General features: G+C 44.0%; 1 protein-coding gene across 5 annotated transcripts in view; it reads right to left on the minus strand.

The window, feature by feature from the left end:
- Nucleotides 1–8,201: 8,201 nt before the first annotated feature.
- LOC137435064 (leucine-rich repeat transmembrane protein FLRT2) overlaps nucleotides 8,202–17,422 on the minus strand; it is a 35,883-nt gene continuing 26,662 nt past the window's right edge. For all 5 annotated transcript variants that reach the window (XM_068128462.2, XM_078784801.1, XM_068128463.2 and 2 more), the window contains one exon: nucleotides 8,202–10,271. In XM_068128462.2, the coding sequence (XP_067984563.2) occupies nucleotides 8,396–10,271 (1,876 nt within the window). In that variant the 3' untranslated portion in view covers nucleotides 8,202–8,395. The remainder of the gene's footprint in view (nucleotides 10,272–17,422) is intronic.

The raw sequence follows: 17,422 nt of genomic DNA on the forward strand, positions 1-17,422 counted from the left end.
GTATAAATGATCATGGTTTTTTGATTTGAGGTGGTGGTGAACAGCTGTCTTGAAGACCTGGAGGGAAGAAAGAGATTGAAGAGAATGTGGAAGTTGGTTCCACATGTGCGGGTAAAGACAAACAAATAAGTGGAGGTGAGCAGATATTCTGGATTGTTGGTGGACCACATGGTGAAAGACCAGAAAGGGGGTGTAAGAAGACAAAGAGACCACTGACCTGTCAGTGATGGCAACGAGATAGGCCTATCGACTCAGCTTCACCGCGAGACATTCCAATGATTTTGAAGTACATCGTTTCCACGGTGTCAAGTTGAGCAAGGCATGAGGGAGAGGCGCCAGCCAACCCAGAGGGGAGAGCAGTACTCTATCAAGCTGTGGATGAAAGCCTTGTTGGTGGATAGGAGTTCAGGTGTGCCAAGGAAGGACTTTGCATGACAGAGGATGCCCAGTCCGCGACTGGCTTTGGAGGCCAACCTTTTTTTTTTTTTTTTTTGTATACAAGATCGAGGCTCGTGAAAGAGCGAACATTAATCACACAGAAAGACAAACCGACACAAAAACATATAACATCGGGAGCGGTAGACAAGATGGGGAGAGAGGGGGAAGGACACAAACACAATATTTGAGAGCAGGGACTGAGAGACATGGAGACATCGAGAGATCTGAGAGAGGGCGAGGGCTTTGGTGGGGGGGCATGGGAAGGGGGGGGGGGGGGTGGGAGAGGTATAAAACATATGGACACTGCCAGGACTTCCAGGAAAGAAGTTGGAATTTCAAACAAGGTGGATTTGGGGTGAATTAGCGGGGGTAGAAAAGATCAAGGTTTTGGATGGGGGAAGATAAGAGATGGTGGTGAACAGCTGTTTTAAAGACCTGGAGGGAGGAGTGTGATTGAAGTGAGTGCGGGAGTTTGTTCCAGAGGCGGGAGAAAAGAGGAATGAAAGAGTGAAGGTGAGCAGAGAGCCGAGATTTCGGCAGATGGGGTTGCTGGCAGATCTTGTGCGACCTGTAGGAATATTTGGAGGACAGAGCACAGAGAGAGCTGGGGGTGCAAGGCCGGAGAGGAGTCGGTAGAAGACAGAAAGACCACCTACCTGCCTGTGGTGAGTGAGTGAAAGGCCCTCAGAGATAGCTTCATCGCGGGAGATTCCAATAATTCTGAAAGCTTTGGTTTCAACAGCGTGAAGCCGAGCTAGGTGTGAGGCAGGAGCACCGGCCCATAGGGGAGAACAGTATTCCATTGAGCTGCGGATGAAAGCCTTGTATGTGGTGAGGAGCTCAGGTGTGCCGAGGAAGGACTTCGCACGACGGAGGATGCCCAGTCGGCGACAGGCTTTGGAGGCCAGCTTGGAAATGTGGTTTTCCCAAGAAAGATCATGGCAGATAGTGAGACCCAAAAGCTTGAGCGACAGAACTTCTTGGAGAGGATTGTTGAGAAAGTAGATTGCGAGGGTTGTCCAGTCGATCTTTTCGGAGAGACATAGTAAGAGTGTGAGATTTGTCAGGATTGAAAGACATGTTCCACTTGTTTGACCAGTCTGTGATTTTGTCCAAGTCTTCAGAGAGTGAGGAGGCTGCAGACTGCCGATCTGAGGGAAGAGGAATGGAGCGGCAGAGAGTGGAGTCATCAGCAAAGAGATACAGAGGATTTTCAAGAGAGTCAGAGAGATCATTGATGAAGACCAGAAAAAGCACAGGGCCCAGAACACTGCCTTGGGGAACTCCAGCCTGAACAGGAAGAGGAGATGAGAGAACCCCATTCAGGGCCACACGTTGACGACGACTAGAGAGGACGTCAGCCAGCCATGCGTGGAGATTTCCATGGATACCAAAGGAGGAGAGTTTGGGGAGCAGAGCGGGGTGCCAGACCGTATCGAAGGCACGTGATATGTCGAGGGAGACAGCTCTAATTTCCTGTTTGGCATTGAGGACCTCCATCCATTGTTGAGACAGCAGAAGCAGCATGTCTAGAGTAGAGTGACCTGGTCTGAAACCAAATTGATGCTCAGAGATCAAGCCATTGGAGAAGAGGAAAGATTTCATCTCTGAAGGAATGATGGATTCCATGACTTTGCTGATAATTGGGAGAAGGCTGATTGGTCTGTAGTTGCTAGGATCTGTTTTTGCACCTTTTTTGTGCAAAGCAGTGATGTTGGCTGATTTCCAAGCAGATGGCAGTTGACCTTGAGCAAAAGAGAGGGTGAAGAGAACAGAGAGAGGGTGAGATAGAGCGGCAGAGCAGGATTTTAGGACCCGTGGGCTGATGCCGTCGGGTCCAGTTGCAGAATCGGAGTCGAGGGTTGACAGAAACTTTTCCACCTTGTCAGGAGGAAAGGACACGGAGTCCAGGAGCAGCTGGGTACGACTGGGTATGGTGGGTACAGAGAGGGATGGGTTTGGGACACAAGATTTAGAGGCAAACACAGAGTTGAGGCATTCAGCTTTTTCACGTGCGGAGTCAGCTGTGTAGCCCTTTGAGGTAAGGGAGGGGATGGAGGGGGAACAAACACCAGAAACAGATTTGACCAGACGCCACCAGGATTTGGAAGAGGGAGACAGATAAGAGAGTTCGGTCTTGAGAACGGAGAGATATTGTTTCCTGGCTCTCCTGAGGGTGGACACACACTTGTTTCGGGCTTTGTGAAAGGAAATGAGATTTCCTTCCGTTGGATTTGCTTTCCAGGAGACGAAGGCAAGTTGTTTCTGGGCAACAGCCTCACCACAAGATTCCGTGTACCATGGACGGGAGGAAGGGTATGACAACTGAAGACGAGATGGGATAAATCTGTGCATGAGGGAGAGCAATTTACTTTGGAAGAATTCCCAGGATGAGTTGATGTCAGAGGTGGTAGAGATGGGAGACCAGTCCAGATGATTGATGGCTGCTTGAAGACTGTGCCAGTTGGCCTGAGTGAAATGCCAGACTCGTCGACGCTGAGCAGGCTCCCTGAGAATGGTCAGAGAGATGTCCACTTTAACAAGGACATGATCAGATGATCCGATTGGCGCAGAAGAAGAGCAGCAGACATTTTCAGGGAAGTTAGTCATAACCAAGTCCAGAAGAGAAGATGCTCCGTTGACTGAGATCCGGGTCGGGAAATTGACAGATTGTGTCAGTCCCAGTGAGTCGTAGAAGTCCTTTGTTGAGGAGCCATGGCTGGTGAGGGAGGTACCCACACCCAGCCAACTGGCATGATGACAGTTGAAATCACCACATATGAGGAAGAGAGAGTTGGGATGAGTAGATAGAAGTTGGTCCATATTATCAGACAGCGAGATGTAGATGGAGTCATCACTGTTTGGTGGACGGTACAACACACATATGAACAAGAGGTGGGAGCGAAGGGGAAGCCGTAGCCAGAGGTATTTCTGGGGGTGAGGTGGAGAGAGTACAGTGCAGGGCGAGTGAGGAAGAGAGGTTTTGATAAAGATAGCAACCCCACCTCCAGGACGAGGCTCAGGTCTATCATACCAGAGGAGGGAGTAACCCGGGAGAGATACTAAGGAATCAGAGACATCATGAAGGAGGAAAGTTTCTGTTAAGCAGATCATGTCTGGTTTGACAGAAGCAACCTGTATGGAGAGATCAGTTAAGTTTGAACGAAGGCCCCGGATGTTTGAGGTCCATACCGTTAATGAAGAGGAAGGGGGAGCATCGGATACAGAACAGGGGGGAGGAGGGGCAGGGTAAGATGTGGAAGAGGTGGAAGAGGTAGGGAGAGCTGTTGAAGGTGTGTCAGAGATTTCAGAATAGCTCGGAGAAAGGGAAGGATGGGGCGGACAAAAGGTTTGATGGTGATTGGGTGAGGCACAATGAGGTGTTATTTGAGGAGGGGGAAGAGCGAGGCAGAAGGTTGGGGGAGATGGAGGTGAGAGTTGGAAGGGGGAAGAAGCGGGGAGGACGCTTTGAGGAGGGGGAGTGAGGGGGGAAATTGAGAAGAAATGAGGGTGGGGAGATTTGAAGGGGAGGGGCGAGGGGGGGGGGATTTGAAAGGGATGCGATATGGGGGAGATTTGGAGGGGAGGGGGTGAGGGAGGAGTCTAGGAGGGGAGGGGTGAGGGGGAGTCTTGGAGGAGATGGGTGAGGGGGTAGTTTAGGAGGGAGGGGGCAAGGGGGGAGATTTGAAAGGGATGGGTGATGGGGAGGATTAGGAGGGGATGGGAAAGGGGGAAGATTTGAAAGGGATGGGTGATGGGGAAGATTTGGAGGGGAGGGGTTATGGGGAAGATTTGGAGGGGAGGGGTGAGATTGGATTTTAGAAAGTGTACGATTAATGGGAAACGAACATTTATTGCAAAATGAGTTTCTTGTGACCTTCGTGTCAAAAATACGTTAAGGACGCTGGATGGAGGATGGAGTGCAGGAGAGTTTAGGGAATGTAGAAAAAAGGCACTATAAGAGATGGAATTTTTTTTTGGGATGAATAGATTTGGTGAGCAAGTCGAAAGCAGCCTTTTAAAGAAGAAGAAGAAAAGGGTGTTATAATATATGACGGAATACATAACTTGAGGGGAAAGTGTAAACATTGAAGGTTAATAACAGTGAAAACTATCTGGGGAAATGGGGGAGAAACACGTTTTCGAAGAACGAACGAACGAATAAGAATGAATAAACGAATGAGAACAGAGAAGGAAACGTTTTTTTTTTGTTTTTTTTTAGTTGAGATTTACACAAGGAAGTAGGCTATGGGGTGAAAAGACTGGGAAAACAGAGAACGAAAGTTATTGGATCACAAACGACGGACCGCTGAGAGAAAAACAAAGCCTCAAGGTTGTACAGTGTACACTGTACAAGGCCTCAAGACACGACACGAATTAACACGATTTTCAATACAGGTATGAAAGATTTGCACCGAAAATCTTCCTCGGGACACAATATACGTACGTACACACCATAAAATAAATACAGTTATAACGAAAATACAAATGGGAACAATTACTTAACTTCGATTTCAAATCGCTCGCGACGCGGCAAACAGACGATTAATTTATGAAAGATAAACACCGAGAAACTTCCAAGGGGCACCCTATAACTTCACACACCGAAAGATAAATACAGTTTCGACAAAATACAATTGTGAACAGACTTAACTTTGAAAACGTGGAGACCGTGTGGAGCTTCGAGAATCGCTGCCGCCGAGAATCGCTGCCGAACTTTGGAACGTGATTTGCCTAAGAGAGGTCATAGCTGAGAGTAAGACCCAAAAGTTTGAGTCACTAGACTTCTTCGAGAGGGCTGTTGAGAAAGTAGATGGGAGGGTTTGTGATACAGTCCTTTTGGAGAGAGAGAGAGAGAGAGAGAGAGAGAGAGAGAGAGAGAGAGAGAGAGAGAGAGAGAGAGAGAGAGACTTTGACTTTTGTATCCTTTTATTATAAAAGTATAAAACCATTCCACAAAGCAGTGTTAAACCAAGCAACGAGTTCAAAGAAACATTGTATAAGGATCATAAACACACCAAAAAAGAACAAAGGATATTAAAAAGAAACCAGCAAGTATAAAGAATTTTACCAACCAAAGGTGAGGACACAAACAGAAACCACAAACAATTTTAAAGGAAATGCTCACGCAAGAGCTATGAACACATCAAGAGCAAATTAAGCGTTTGATTAAATTAAGTGAAAAAATGAGAAAGGGAAAGAGAGGGGGGGAGAGGGAGAAGGGGAGAGAGAGAGGGGGAGAGAGGGAGGGGGAGAGAGAGAGAGAGAGAGAGAGAGAGAGAGAGAGAGAGAGAGAGAGTGAGTGAGTGAGTGAGTGAGTGAGTGTGTGTGTGTGTGTTGGTTTTCTCAGGATTAAAAGATGTATTCCAAATGTTTGACTAGTTTTTGATTTTGTCATAGTCTGAAGACAGGGAAGAGGTTGTTGTTGCCGGTATGTCTGAAGGATGAGGAATGTCACGGCAGAGGGTGGAGTCATCAGCAAAGAAATAAAGGGGATTTTCCAGAAAGTCAAAAATATCATTGATGAAGATAAGGAAAAGGGTGGGGCCTAGATCACTACCTTTGGGCACTCAAGCCTTAACGGCGAGGAGAAGAAAGTATTCCGTTGAGAGCCACATGTTAGTTACGAGAGTGGAGGAAGTCAGTAACAAAAGAGAGGTGTTTGTCTTGGGTGCTATAGGCAGAGAGTTTGGAGAGCAATGCAGGATGCCAGACTGCATCTAAAGCTCAAGATATGTCCAGAGTCACAGCCTTGATCACATGTCTGATATTGAAGGCCTCCATCCATTGTTGGGTGAGTATAAGCACTAAGCAGCATGTCCAATGTAGAGTGACCTGGTCTTATCCAAGTTCAATTCAATACGATAAATAATTCCCCACGCCCACGGTAACCACCTTAACCGTTCTCATGAAAATGATTGAGACAAAGACTGGAGAATTCACAATCCAGAAAGAGATGTTCAGCAAACCCAGAGAGAGAAGGTGGCAGTTCAGTTTCAGTCCTGGCAGGGGGCTGATTGAATGCTCCGTGCCACTGGCCTAGGGGGAAAAAGGGATGTAGCCTGCCTGGCAAAGTGCGACACAGCAGCCTCCTCTGCATGCTCGGTGCAACCAGCAGCCCCAATGAGAAAATATAACTCCTCCTCTGATTCTAGGAAGCCTCTTTTAGCTGATTCCAGGAAACTATTCCGATCTATGCCTGCCTTTTAAATCACCTTTCTTGACTCATTGGTGGGCTCATTATTGCCTTATAATGGCTGAGCACACAACTAAGAGCCTTGGCAAAAAGTCACATATGTAACAGGAGGAGGACTTTTCCTTCTCCGCTAACAATTTGTGGCCTCAATGGTTCCTATTCAGAAACCAAGTACCGAACAGTTCCCTGGCAGTATGGCGTCTATGGTGTGAAAGAGGAGTGCTTATAATCTAACCTAACATTTTGAAACAAAGTTCTTCCCCTACTTACAGTAACACCCCTCTAGTGGTGCTTCTCTAAGCCAATTTACCCACTGCTCGGCATGCTGGTGCTCTATTCAGTTTGGGCCCGGTCCACAAACATTCATTTTGTGCTCCCGCACTATGTTGTTGCTGGGCAGTATGGCCTCCTCTCTGTAGGATCCTCGCCTGCTCCACTTTGTGACATTCCAGTGCCTTGGGTGCCTACCATACTCCTAATCCGGATCCTGGGGAGCTCTCTCTGGCTCATTCCCCTCCTCCCCACTTAGGGCCTCGTCTCGTAGTCTCGTACTACCAGCAGCCACATTGCCCACTTGCCATTTCTCCACCTCTGGTCCTAATCCGGGTACCCGGGCCTTTGCAACATTTAGCTACTCATGCCCTCTTTGCATCTGTGGCCTTGAACAACACTTTTGCACCCCTTGCAAATAAAACTTCCTACAATCAAAATCAACGCCGAAACAGCCTCAAAGGTCTGAAACATCCAACCCCTACTGGAGAGCTAACAGCCATTTCCTCCAGCAGGGGTATGCTTTCATAAAGGTTTCGCACCGTCACTTGCCTCACACTCCAGTCAGTCCTTGTCACTATTAGCCGTCGATCCTACCCAACTTACCTGTACTGTGGCTCAGCCCAGTGGAGGGGGGTTATTGTCCCTCCACCAGCACCCCAATGGTCTGCGTGACCCAATTTGGTACTCCTTCCCCATGGGTCAGACTGAGGCAGGTCCGCATGAAAGATCTGCGGAAGGCTACATGGTCCCATTTGGATCTTATTCTAAGCAATGGGCATAACATTCCCCAGATCCCTTTTTAAATTCCCCTCTCGACTTGAGACCATCTGTTACCATGGGCTACACAGTAAAATTGCATTAGGAAAGCCACCCAGATTATCTTTTCCATCATACAGCGTGAAGGGTATGGTGCTAGAACCCAGAGGCCACACCCCAGCTGTCAGCACCACAGTAACCGCAGCTAGGCCCAGCCTCCCATGGTCTCCGGCCACCACCCATGTTGCCTGCTGACCCTAGGCCAGCCTGCTACCTACGCCATCCATCCATGGTGTTGCTGGATCCATTCCCCATTGTCGTAGTGATGCACATACTTCGTTCCTGTCACACATGCAACCCACATTTCCTTGTGTGTACTCACTGCTAGGGAGGGGCCACGATTTCACCTCTTTTCTGCTCTCTTCCATTTCCTCTTTCACAACATGCTATCCAATATTGCCATTGCATATTATAAGAAATTGCAGTGAAAGAAAGAGCTGTCATAACACTTTCAATGAATAAGAGACTCAAGCTGGCGTTCTCTTGGGAATATTGCTTGGCACACTTTATTCCAGTCATTTGTATTCATTATATTTGCACTCAGGAATGTCTTTTGATTGAAAGACACACTTTACTGTAAATTGTGCAACTAGAAAATGTCACACATGCTTTTAAAAATATATAGAAATTGCATCAACATTCAAATATCATCTGTGTGTTTGAAATATAAATCTACTTTACCATGTGGAAATAGGCCTGGTCGTCTAATATCGAGTCATTGTATCTTGCGCCATCCATGTTCCTCGATTGCTTCTCTGCCTGCTGACTTGGCTGAACTTCATGAAGATGTAGTCCTGTATGTTTGGTCCTTTTATTAGGAACCCTCATGATAGAAGCTCTATGTCGATACCCCTTCCTTCTGCCTCTGCGTGAGTTCCAAGGTGTTACAACATATGTTTGTGAATGGTGTGTTATGCAACAGAGTGTCGCAATAAGTGTGACCAGGACAAGAAGAGCAATGCAACCTCCCAGCACGCCAGCTACAAATGTAGGGAGTTCTCCGATTGTACTATTGCAGCTTAAACCGTTCCGCTGGTTGGTGCACTCTGTGACATCCTCAACGCAAGTGGAAAACTTTACAGCTTCTTCTTTGGGCAAAAGTTCAAGAGATATGTTGTAGTCTGCAGATGGTTCCAGGACCTTGAGCTCAACCTCCTTCTCACTGCCATTGATAATACAGTGCCCCTCTTCCACGTGACCAATCTTCTGCCAATGGAGGTTATACATTGCATCTGGCTTTGTGTTATTCCACTGAACAACAATGATGTTCCTCCTCACGTAACTTTGTATAACCACTTTGAGGTCTCCGTTCAACGTACTAGGGTGTGTCGTCATCACAGTGCTAGCAAGAGTGGACATGGCTGCTGTTTCCATGGCAAATACGGATGGATCATCTGTTGAAAAAGTCTGGGTAATATTTGTTGTCCCATTTGTCACTGATGGCATTGTCATTCTTGTTGTTGTTGTTGTTGTTGTCATCGAGCAAAGTTGTTCTGTACCAATGCTCTTGAGATCTCTGTTTCTTAGAGGAGCTGGTGCTGTACATTTGAGGCCATAAATATTCATAGATTTATTCAGCATCCTTTTTTTTAACCACAAAAGCCGGCAATCACAGATCCATGGATTATTCCACAAAAGTAAGTTCCTCAATTTATTCACACCATCAAAGGCCTCAAAGGCCAAGTTTGAAAGTTTATTTCGTGACAGAATTAACTCACTAAGGTTTGCCATGTGACTGAGTGTATTAGGTAAGATCACAGCAATGTTATTTTCACCCAAGTATATTTTTTGAAGGCTGTCAGGTAAGTGTTCGGGCAGAGTGGTGAATCCATTTTCTTTGAAGGAAATTATCTGAAGGTTTTTCAGATCAGAAAATGCTTGCACATGGATGCCTGCATTCTTGAGAAAGTTGCCATCCAAAAACAGTTCTTTCAAGTTTGTTAAATTAACGAACGAGTGCTCTGAAAGGCTACGGATACGATTCCTCTCGATGTGAAGCACCTCGAGACCTAATGGGAGCTCTAGAGGTACTGCACTAAAGTTATTGTCTGACAGGAACAACTTGGTCAGAGAAGTGAGTTGTTTGAATGAACCCAACTCGATTGTGTGCTCAGAAAGTGAGTTGGATTCCAAGTGTAGTTCCTTGAGACAAGGTAGCCGAGTTAAAGTAGAGCGAGAGATTACCCGTATGTCATTCTCCTGAAGTTTCAAGTTGTGTAGACATTCGGGGAGTTCTAATGGGAACTCTTTGAACTTGTTGTCGTCAAGGATCAAAACCTGTAGTTGTTTATGTTCATGCAATCCCAGTCGCAGCTCAGAGATGCCAAGGTCATTTCCTTGCAAATAGAGTTTGGTGTAATCACTTGGGATGTGGTGGGGAACAGCTTTCAAGTTTCGTTCATGGCAGAAGATGTCTGTTCCTGTGCAACGGCATTGCGTTGGGCAGGTAGTCATACACAGTGCAAATTGTAGAAGGAAGAAGAAGGAAACTGCGTTGAACGTGGGTGTCATTCTCATGTGACAAAAATGGCAGCATGGATATCTGTCCCTGAGTGCAACACAAGAACACATCCATCATTGCAACAGAGATTCAAGCATTATTTACATCACAGAATAAAACAAATATTTCCTGACATCAGTTGTGGAAATCGAATGGAGATTCAGTGCCTAAATATAGTCAACACACCCCTTTCAAAATTTTCACCTGTGGTTGCCGTATAGCCTGGAATTAGAGTGAATTAAATCTGACCTTTTCACCTTTATTTACACATCATAACCAACAACTTCCAAGTGAAAAACAAATTCTACAAATTTCAGAAAATTAATTAAAAATACAAAACTAGCTTATCTTGGTTGACTAAGTGTCCACCCTCCTGAGTTAATTAATATGTGGTGGAATCACCTTTGACAGCAACTGCAGGTGTGAGTCTGTTGGGATACGAATCTACCAACTTTGCACACCTTGATTGGGCAATATTTTCCCATTTTTCTGAACAAAACTGTTCAAGCTCAGTTACGTTGTGTCGGGAGTGTTGATGGACAGAAATCTTCAAGTCGTTCCACAGATTTTCGATTGGATTTAGGTCGGGGCTGTGACTGGGCCACTTAAGGACATTTATCATTTTGTTCCTTAGCCACTTCATTGTAGCTTTGGCTGAGTGCTTTGGGTTGTTGTAATGCTGAAAGTGTAGTGAAAACTTCCATCCCAATTTCAGCTTTCTTGCAGAGGGCAGCAGGTTTTCCTCTAGGATTTTTCCATATTTTGCTCCATCCATTTTCCCTTCTATCCTGACAAGTGAGAAACATCCCCATAACGTGATGCTGCCACCACCATGTTTCACAGTAGGGATGGTGTTCTTTGGGTGATGTGCTGTGTTGGGTTTGTGCCAAACGTAACGTTTTGCATCTCGACCAAAAAGTTCCATCTTGGTTTTGTCAGACCACAAAACTTTTTGCCACATGGCTCCAGAATCTCCAGAGTGTTTTTTTGCATACCTCAAATGGGACTTTTTTTTTTTTTTCTTCTTCTTTTTTTTGTATACTGAATCGAGGCTCGTGAAAGAGCTAACATTTATTTCACAAACAAATCAACCAGACAAACAAAATATACAAAAGAGGGAGCGGAAGCCAAGATGGGGAGAGAAGGGGAAGCACGCAACCACAACATTTGAGAGCAGGGAGAAGTGTGGGAGGGAGAGGGCTTGGGGGCAGGAGGCGTGGGAAGGGGAGGGGGGGGGGGGTGGGGAGAGGTATAAATCACATGGGGACCGAAATTAGCTGGGGTAGAAAAGATCAAGGTTTTGGATGGGGGAGGATAAGAGATAGTGGTGAACAGCTGTTTTAAAGACCTGGAGGGTAGAGTGGGATTGAAGAGAGTGAGGGAGTTTGTTCCAGAGGTGGGAGAAAAGAGGAATGAAGGAGTGAAGGTGAGCAGAAAGTCTTGATTTTGGCAGTTTAACCATAAGAGGGTTGCAGGCAGATCTTGTGCGACCTGTAGGAATATTTGGGGGACAGAGCCCAGAGAGGGCTTAAGGTGGGCTTTTCTGAGTAATGGCTTCCTTCATGCCACCCTACCGTACAGGCCAGACTTGTGGAGTGCTTGATATGTTGTTGTCACATGCACACTGTGACCAGTCTTTGCCATAAAGACCTGCAGCTCTTTCAAAGTTGACATTGGCCTCTTAGTGGTCTCTGATCAGTCTCCTCCTTGCTTAATCATCCAGTTTGGAGGGACGGCCTGATCTAGGTAGGGTCTTGTTGTACCATACACCTTCCATTTCTTAATGATTGTCTTGACTGTGCTCCAAGGGATATTCAAGGCCTTTGAAATATATTTATACCCATCCCGTGATCTGTGCCTTTGCACAACTTTAATCCCGGAGGTCTTTTGAAATCTCATTTGTGCTCATAGTTTAGTCAGGTTCACTATGTTTTTTCGTTCAAAATTTTGGTAGATTAGCAAAACGATACATTTTTGGAATATTCAGAGCATGAGGAATCCAAAAATTAATGTTTACATTTGCGTAGACACCTTTGCGAAAATGACACTCAGGACAGTGATGAAGATCTGTAAAAGCATATTCCTGAACGGTATAGACCTCGTAGATCCTGTGTATAGGACTTATAGTTCAATCTGATACTACCTATAACTTCCTATAACAACCTATAACTTCAAAGGACTTGCAATATCATGTATTATGTAATACAGTTATATCACAAATATAAAGACAATGGTTTTCAATTACCTTTGTTTGTTGATTTTCTATAATCCTGAGCACTATTTTGAGGCCTTTATTGGATTCCTTGACCCAGAAAACATAGGATTAGCATATTTAATTAAGTCTCTAGGTTGACTAGAAGCCGAGATCGCGCAAAATATGTATTTTATGGCGGCCATTTTCAAAATTCAAAATGGCGGCCATGCAGGTGTCTGTGCAAATGCTAACATTGATTTTCAGATTCTCCATGCTCTGAATATTCCAAAAATGTACAGGTTTGCTAATCCCAAAATTTTGAAAGAAATTATATTTGTTAACATAGTGAACCTGACTAGTTGTGTCTTTGTTGTGAAATACACTACCCAGCATAGGAAACCTACAGTAGCAGCTAATTTTATTCTGAAATAATCAGAATCACTACAATTGAACACATGGGGAGGACCGTTAACTCGGTGTGTGATTTTGAAGGTGATTGGTTACACCTGAGCTAATTACCTCTGCCACCAAAGGTGGATGGAGGTTATGTTTTCACCCCTGTCTGTCTGTGCATGCGTATGTGACAAGGACGAAATTATTAGATGTTGGTGGAGATCCGGATTCGGATCCGGCTAGTATAATTTTAAAGTGATTCTTCACCATTTGGAGATAGGGCCAAAAACGATACATATAGCAGGATATCACAAAAAGTTATGGATGGATTTGGATTTTGGACGAAACATGGTGGACCGGTTGTGTGTGTGACAAGGACTACTCGATTCGATTTTGGTGAAGATCTAAATATGGATTCGGATATGAGAATTATTTAATTTTTTAAGTGATTCGACACCATTGAGTGATAGGGCTAAAACCAATATATAGCAGGATATCTCAAAACGTTATGGACGGATTTGGACTAAACTTGTTTACAATTGCTATTATAAGTGTGGACACTTATCCAAACAAGATATTATCGTTTTGTATTTTTAATTAATTTTCTGAAATTTGTAGAATTTGTTTTTCAATTGGAAGTTGTGGGTTACGATGTGTAAATAAAGGTGGAAAACATCTCATTTAATGCAATTTAACTCCATGCTATAAGGCAACAAATGGTGAAAATTTTGAAAGAGGGTGTAGACTTTTCTATAGGAACTGCAGTTGTCATGAGTATAACTCAAGGTTGACTGAACTTTTTGAATATCCAAATGTTTCAGCAAGTTCTTGAAACTTCACTTAATATGTCTGACACTGAAGGAGGATGGAGGTTATGTTTTCACCCCTGTCTGTTTGTATGTCTGTTTGTGAACAGGAAATCTCAAAAAGTTGTTGACGGATTCGGATGAAACTTGGTGGACGAGGTGGTTAGATGACAAGAACAAGCCAATTAGATTTTGGCTCAGGTCCGAATCCAGATCTGGACCATCAGTGGGATACAAAACGTAAACTGTTCAGCCCGGTGGAGGTATGCTCTCTACCAAGTGCCGTTCTAGTTTTCTCAAGGTATTCCTTTGCCACATTACATGCCTATCCTATCAATGGGGAAGCACCTTGCCATTTCAGGCCACAAACTTTAACAAAGCAAGCAATATTTATGTCACCGAGATGTTCTGCGTTGACTGTGTGATCTGGAAACCACAAGTTGATAAGTCTGAGACTGTATAGGGGACTTGTAACTTCCCAGCCCATCTCCATTACAATTCCTACATCCCTTTCGGTCTGGAAGAGTAGAGGTCCTTTGGTGCCCAGCTTGCGTAAACCTTATTGGATTTCAAGTGAGAATGAGTGATTGTTTCCACAATTCCACCACTGACATCTAATCCTCCTTTAATTTCACGGGATACAATGACGTATCTCACAACTGGGCCACAACTAGCTGTCCAACATTTAATATTGCCTTTGTTGAGTGCTGTAGGTTTAAGGTAAGAATATTTGACATAATTCTTCAATTCACAGTCATTTTTAACTCGCCAAATTATTTAAACATAACTATGTTGTAGATATGCATGACCAAATTGTACATAAATAGAGTGCCATTTTCACCCCTGTCTCCTGGCAATTTAGATTGGTTTGATGTTCTTCTTCACAAGATAGTTGATTGTCTCGCAAGCTGGCACAGAATTAGCTACCTTGCCTCTGAGCTGCCTCGTCTGGTTTGATTTTCAACCCGACTATAAACTGTCAGATTCATGTTTGGCAGTTGGGGCATTGCATTAGTAAGGGGGTCCCTCAGTTGGACATTAAAACTTGGTGTCATTTCCTTGATAACTTGCTCAGGGTCACGCATGATCATTGCATGATGCAAATTGCTTTTGCCAAAATTGATGTCATTTCCTGTATAACATGCCCAAGTTCATGCATGATCACGGCTTTATGCAGATTGCTTTTGCCCATATTGATGTCATTTCCTGTATAACTTGCTCAGGGTCAGGCATGATCATGGCATTATGCAAATTGCTTTTGCCAAAATTGATGTCATTTCCTGTATAACTTGCTCAGGGTCATGCATGATCACGGCTTTAGGCAGATTGCTTTTGTCCGTATTGATGTCATTTCCTGTATAACTTGCTCAGGGTCAGGCATGATCATGGCATTATGCAAATTGCTTTTGCCAAAATTGATGTCATTTCCTGTATAACTTGCTCAGGGTCATGCATGATCATGGCTTTACGCAGATTGCTTTTGCCAAAATTGATGTCATTTCCTTGATAACTTGCTCAGGGTCATGCATGATCACGGCTTTATGCAGATTGCTTTTGCCCATATTGATGTCATTTCCTGTATAACTTGCTCAGGGTCAGGCATGATCATGGCATTATGCAAATTGCTTTTGCCAAAATTGATGTCATTTCCTGTATAACTTGCTCATGGTCATGCGTGATAATGGCTTCATGCAGATTGATTTTAGCAAAATTGACATCATTCCCTGGATAACTTGCTCATGGTCATGCATGAACATGGCTTTATGCAGATTGTTTTTCCCCATATTGACGTCATGTACTGTATAACTTGCTCAGGGTCATGCATGATCACGGGTTTATGCAGATTGCTTTTTCCCATATTGATGTCATTTCCTGTATAACTTGCTCAGGGTCAGGCATGATCATGGCATTATGCAAATTGCTTTTGCCAAAATTGATGTCATTTCCTGTATAACTTGCTCATGGTCATGCGTGATAATGGCTTCATGCAGATTGATTTTAGCAAAATTTACATCATTCCCTGGATAACTTGCTCATGGTCATGCATGAACATGGCTTTATGCAGATTGCTTTTACCCATATTGACGTCATGTACTGTATAACTTGCTCAGGGTCATGCATGATCATGGCTTTAGGCAGATTGCTTTTGCCGATATTGATGTCATTTCCTGTATAACTTGCTCATGCGTGATAATGGCTTTACGCAGATTGATTTCAGCAAAATTGACATCTTTCCCTGGATAACTTGCTCATGGTCATGCATGAACATGGCTTTATGCAGATTGCTTTTGCCCATATTGATGTCATTTCCTGGATAACTTGCTCATGGTCATGCGTGATTATGGCTTTAGGCAGATTGCTTTTGTCCGTATTGATGTCATTTCCTGTATAACTTGCTCAGGGTCATGCATGACCATGGCTTTATGCATGATTGCTTTTGCCAAAATTGATGTCATTTCCTGTATAACTTGCTCAGGGTCAGGCATGATCATGGCATTATGCAAATTGCTTTTGCCAAAATTGATGTCATTTCCTGTATAACTTGCTCAGGGTCATGCATGATCATGGCTTTACGCAGATTGCTTTTGCCAAAATTGATGTCATTTCCTTGATAACTTGCTCAGGGTCATGCATGATCATGGCATTATGCAAATTGCTTTTGCCAAAATTGATGTCATTTCCTGTATAACTTGCTCATGGTCATGCATGATCATGGCTTTAGGCAGATTGCTTTTGCCCATATTGATGTAATTTCCTGTATAACTTGCTCAGGGTCATGCATGATCATGGCTTTATGCAGATTGCTTTTGCCCATATTGATGTCATTTCCTGTATAACTTGCTCAGGGTCATGCGTGATGATGGCTTTATGCAGATTGCTTTTGCCCATATTGATGTAATTTCCTGTATAACTTGCTCAGGGTCATGCATGATCATGGCTTTATGCAGATTGCTTTTGCCAAAATTGATGTCATTTCCTTGATAACTTGCTCACGGTCATGCATGATCATGGCATTATCCAAATAGCTTTTGCCAAAATTGATGTAATTTCCTGTATAACTTGCTCAGGGTCATGCATGATCATGGCTTTAGGGAGATTGCTTTTGCCCATATTGATGTCATTTCCTGTATAACTTGCTCAGGGTCATGCATGATCATGGCTTTACGCAGATTGCTTTTGCCAAAATTGATGTCATTTCCTTGATAACTTGCTCAGGGTCATGCATGATCATGGCATTATGCAAATTGCTTTTGCCCATATTGATGTCATTCCCTGTATAACTTGCTAATGGCCATGCGTGATGATGGCTTTATGCAGATTGCTTTTTCCCATATTGATGTCATTTCCTGTATAACATGCTCAATTTCATGCATGATCACGGCTTTATGCAGATTGCTTTTGCCCATATTGATGTCATTTCCTGTATAACTTGCTCAGGGTCAGGCATGATCATGGCATTATGCAAATTGCTTTTGCCAAAATTGATGTCATTTCCTGGATAACTTGCTCAAGTTCATTCATGATCACGGGTTTATGCAGATTGCTTTTTCCCATATTGATGTCATTTCCTGTATAACTTGCTCAGGGTCAGGCATGATCATGGCATTATGCAAATTGCTTTTGCCAAAATTTATGTCATTTCCTGTATAACTTGCTCATGGTCATGCATGATAATGGCTTCATGCAGATTGATTTTAGCAAAATTGACATCATTCCCTGGATAACTTGCTCATGGTCATGCATGAACATGGCTTTATGCAGATTGCTTTTCCCCATATTGACGTCATGTACTGTATAACTTGCTC

This window comes from Myxine glutinosa, chromosome 9 (genome assembly GCF_964187855.1).
Source record: "Myxine glutinosa chromosome 9, kmMyxGlut1.1, whole genome shotgun sequence".
NCBI classification, from domain to species: Eukaryota; Metazoa; Chordata; class Myxini; order Myxiniformes; family Myxinidae; genus Myxine; species Myxine glutinosa.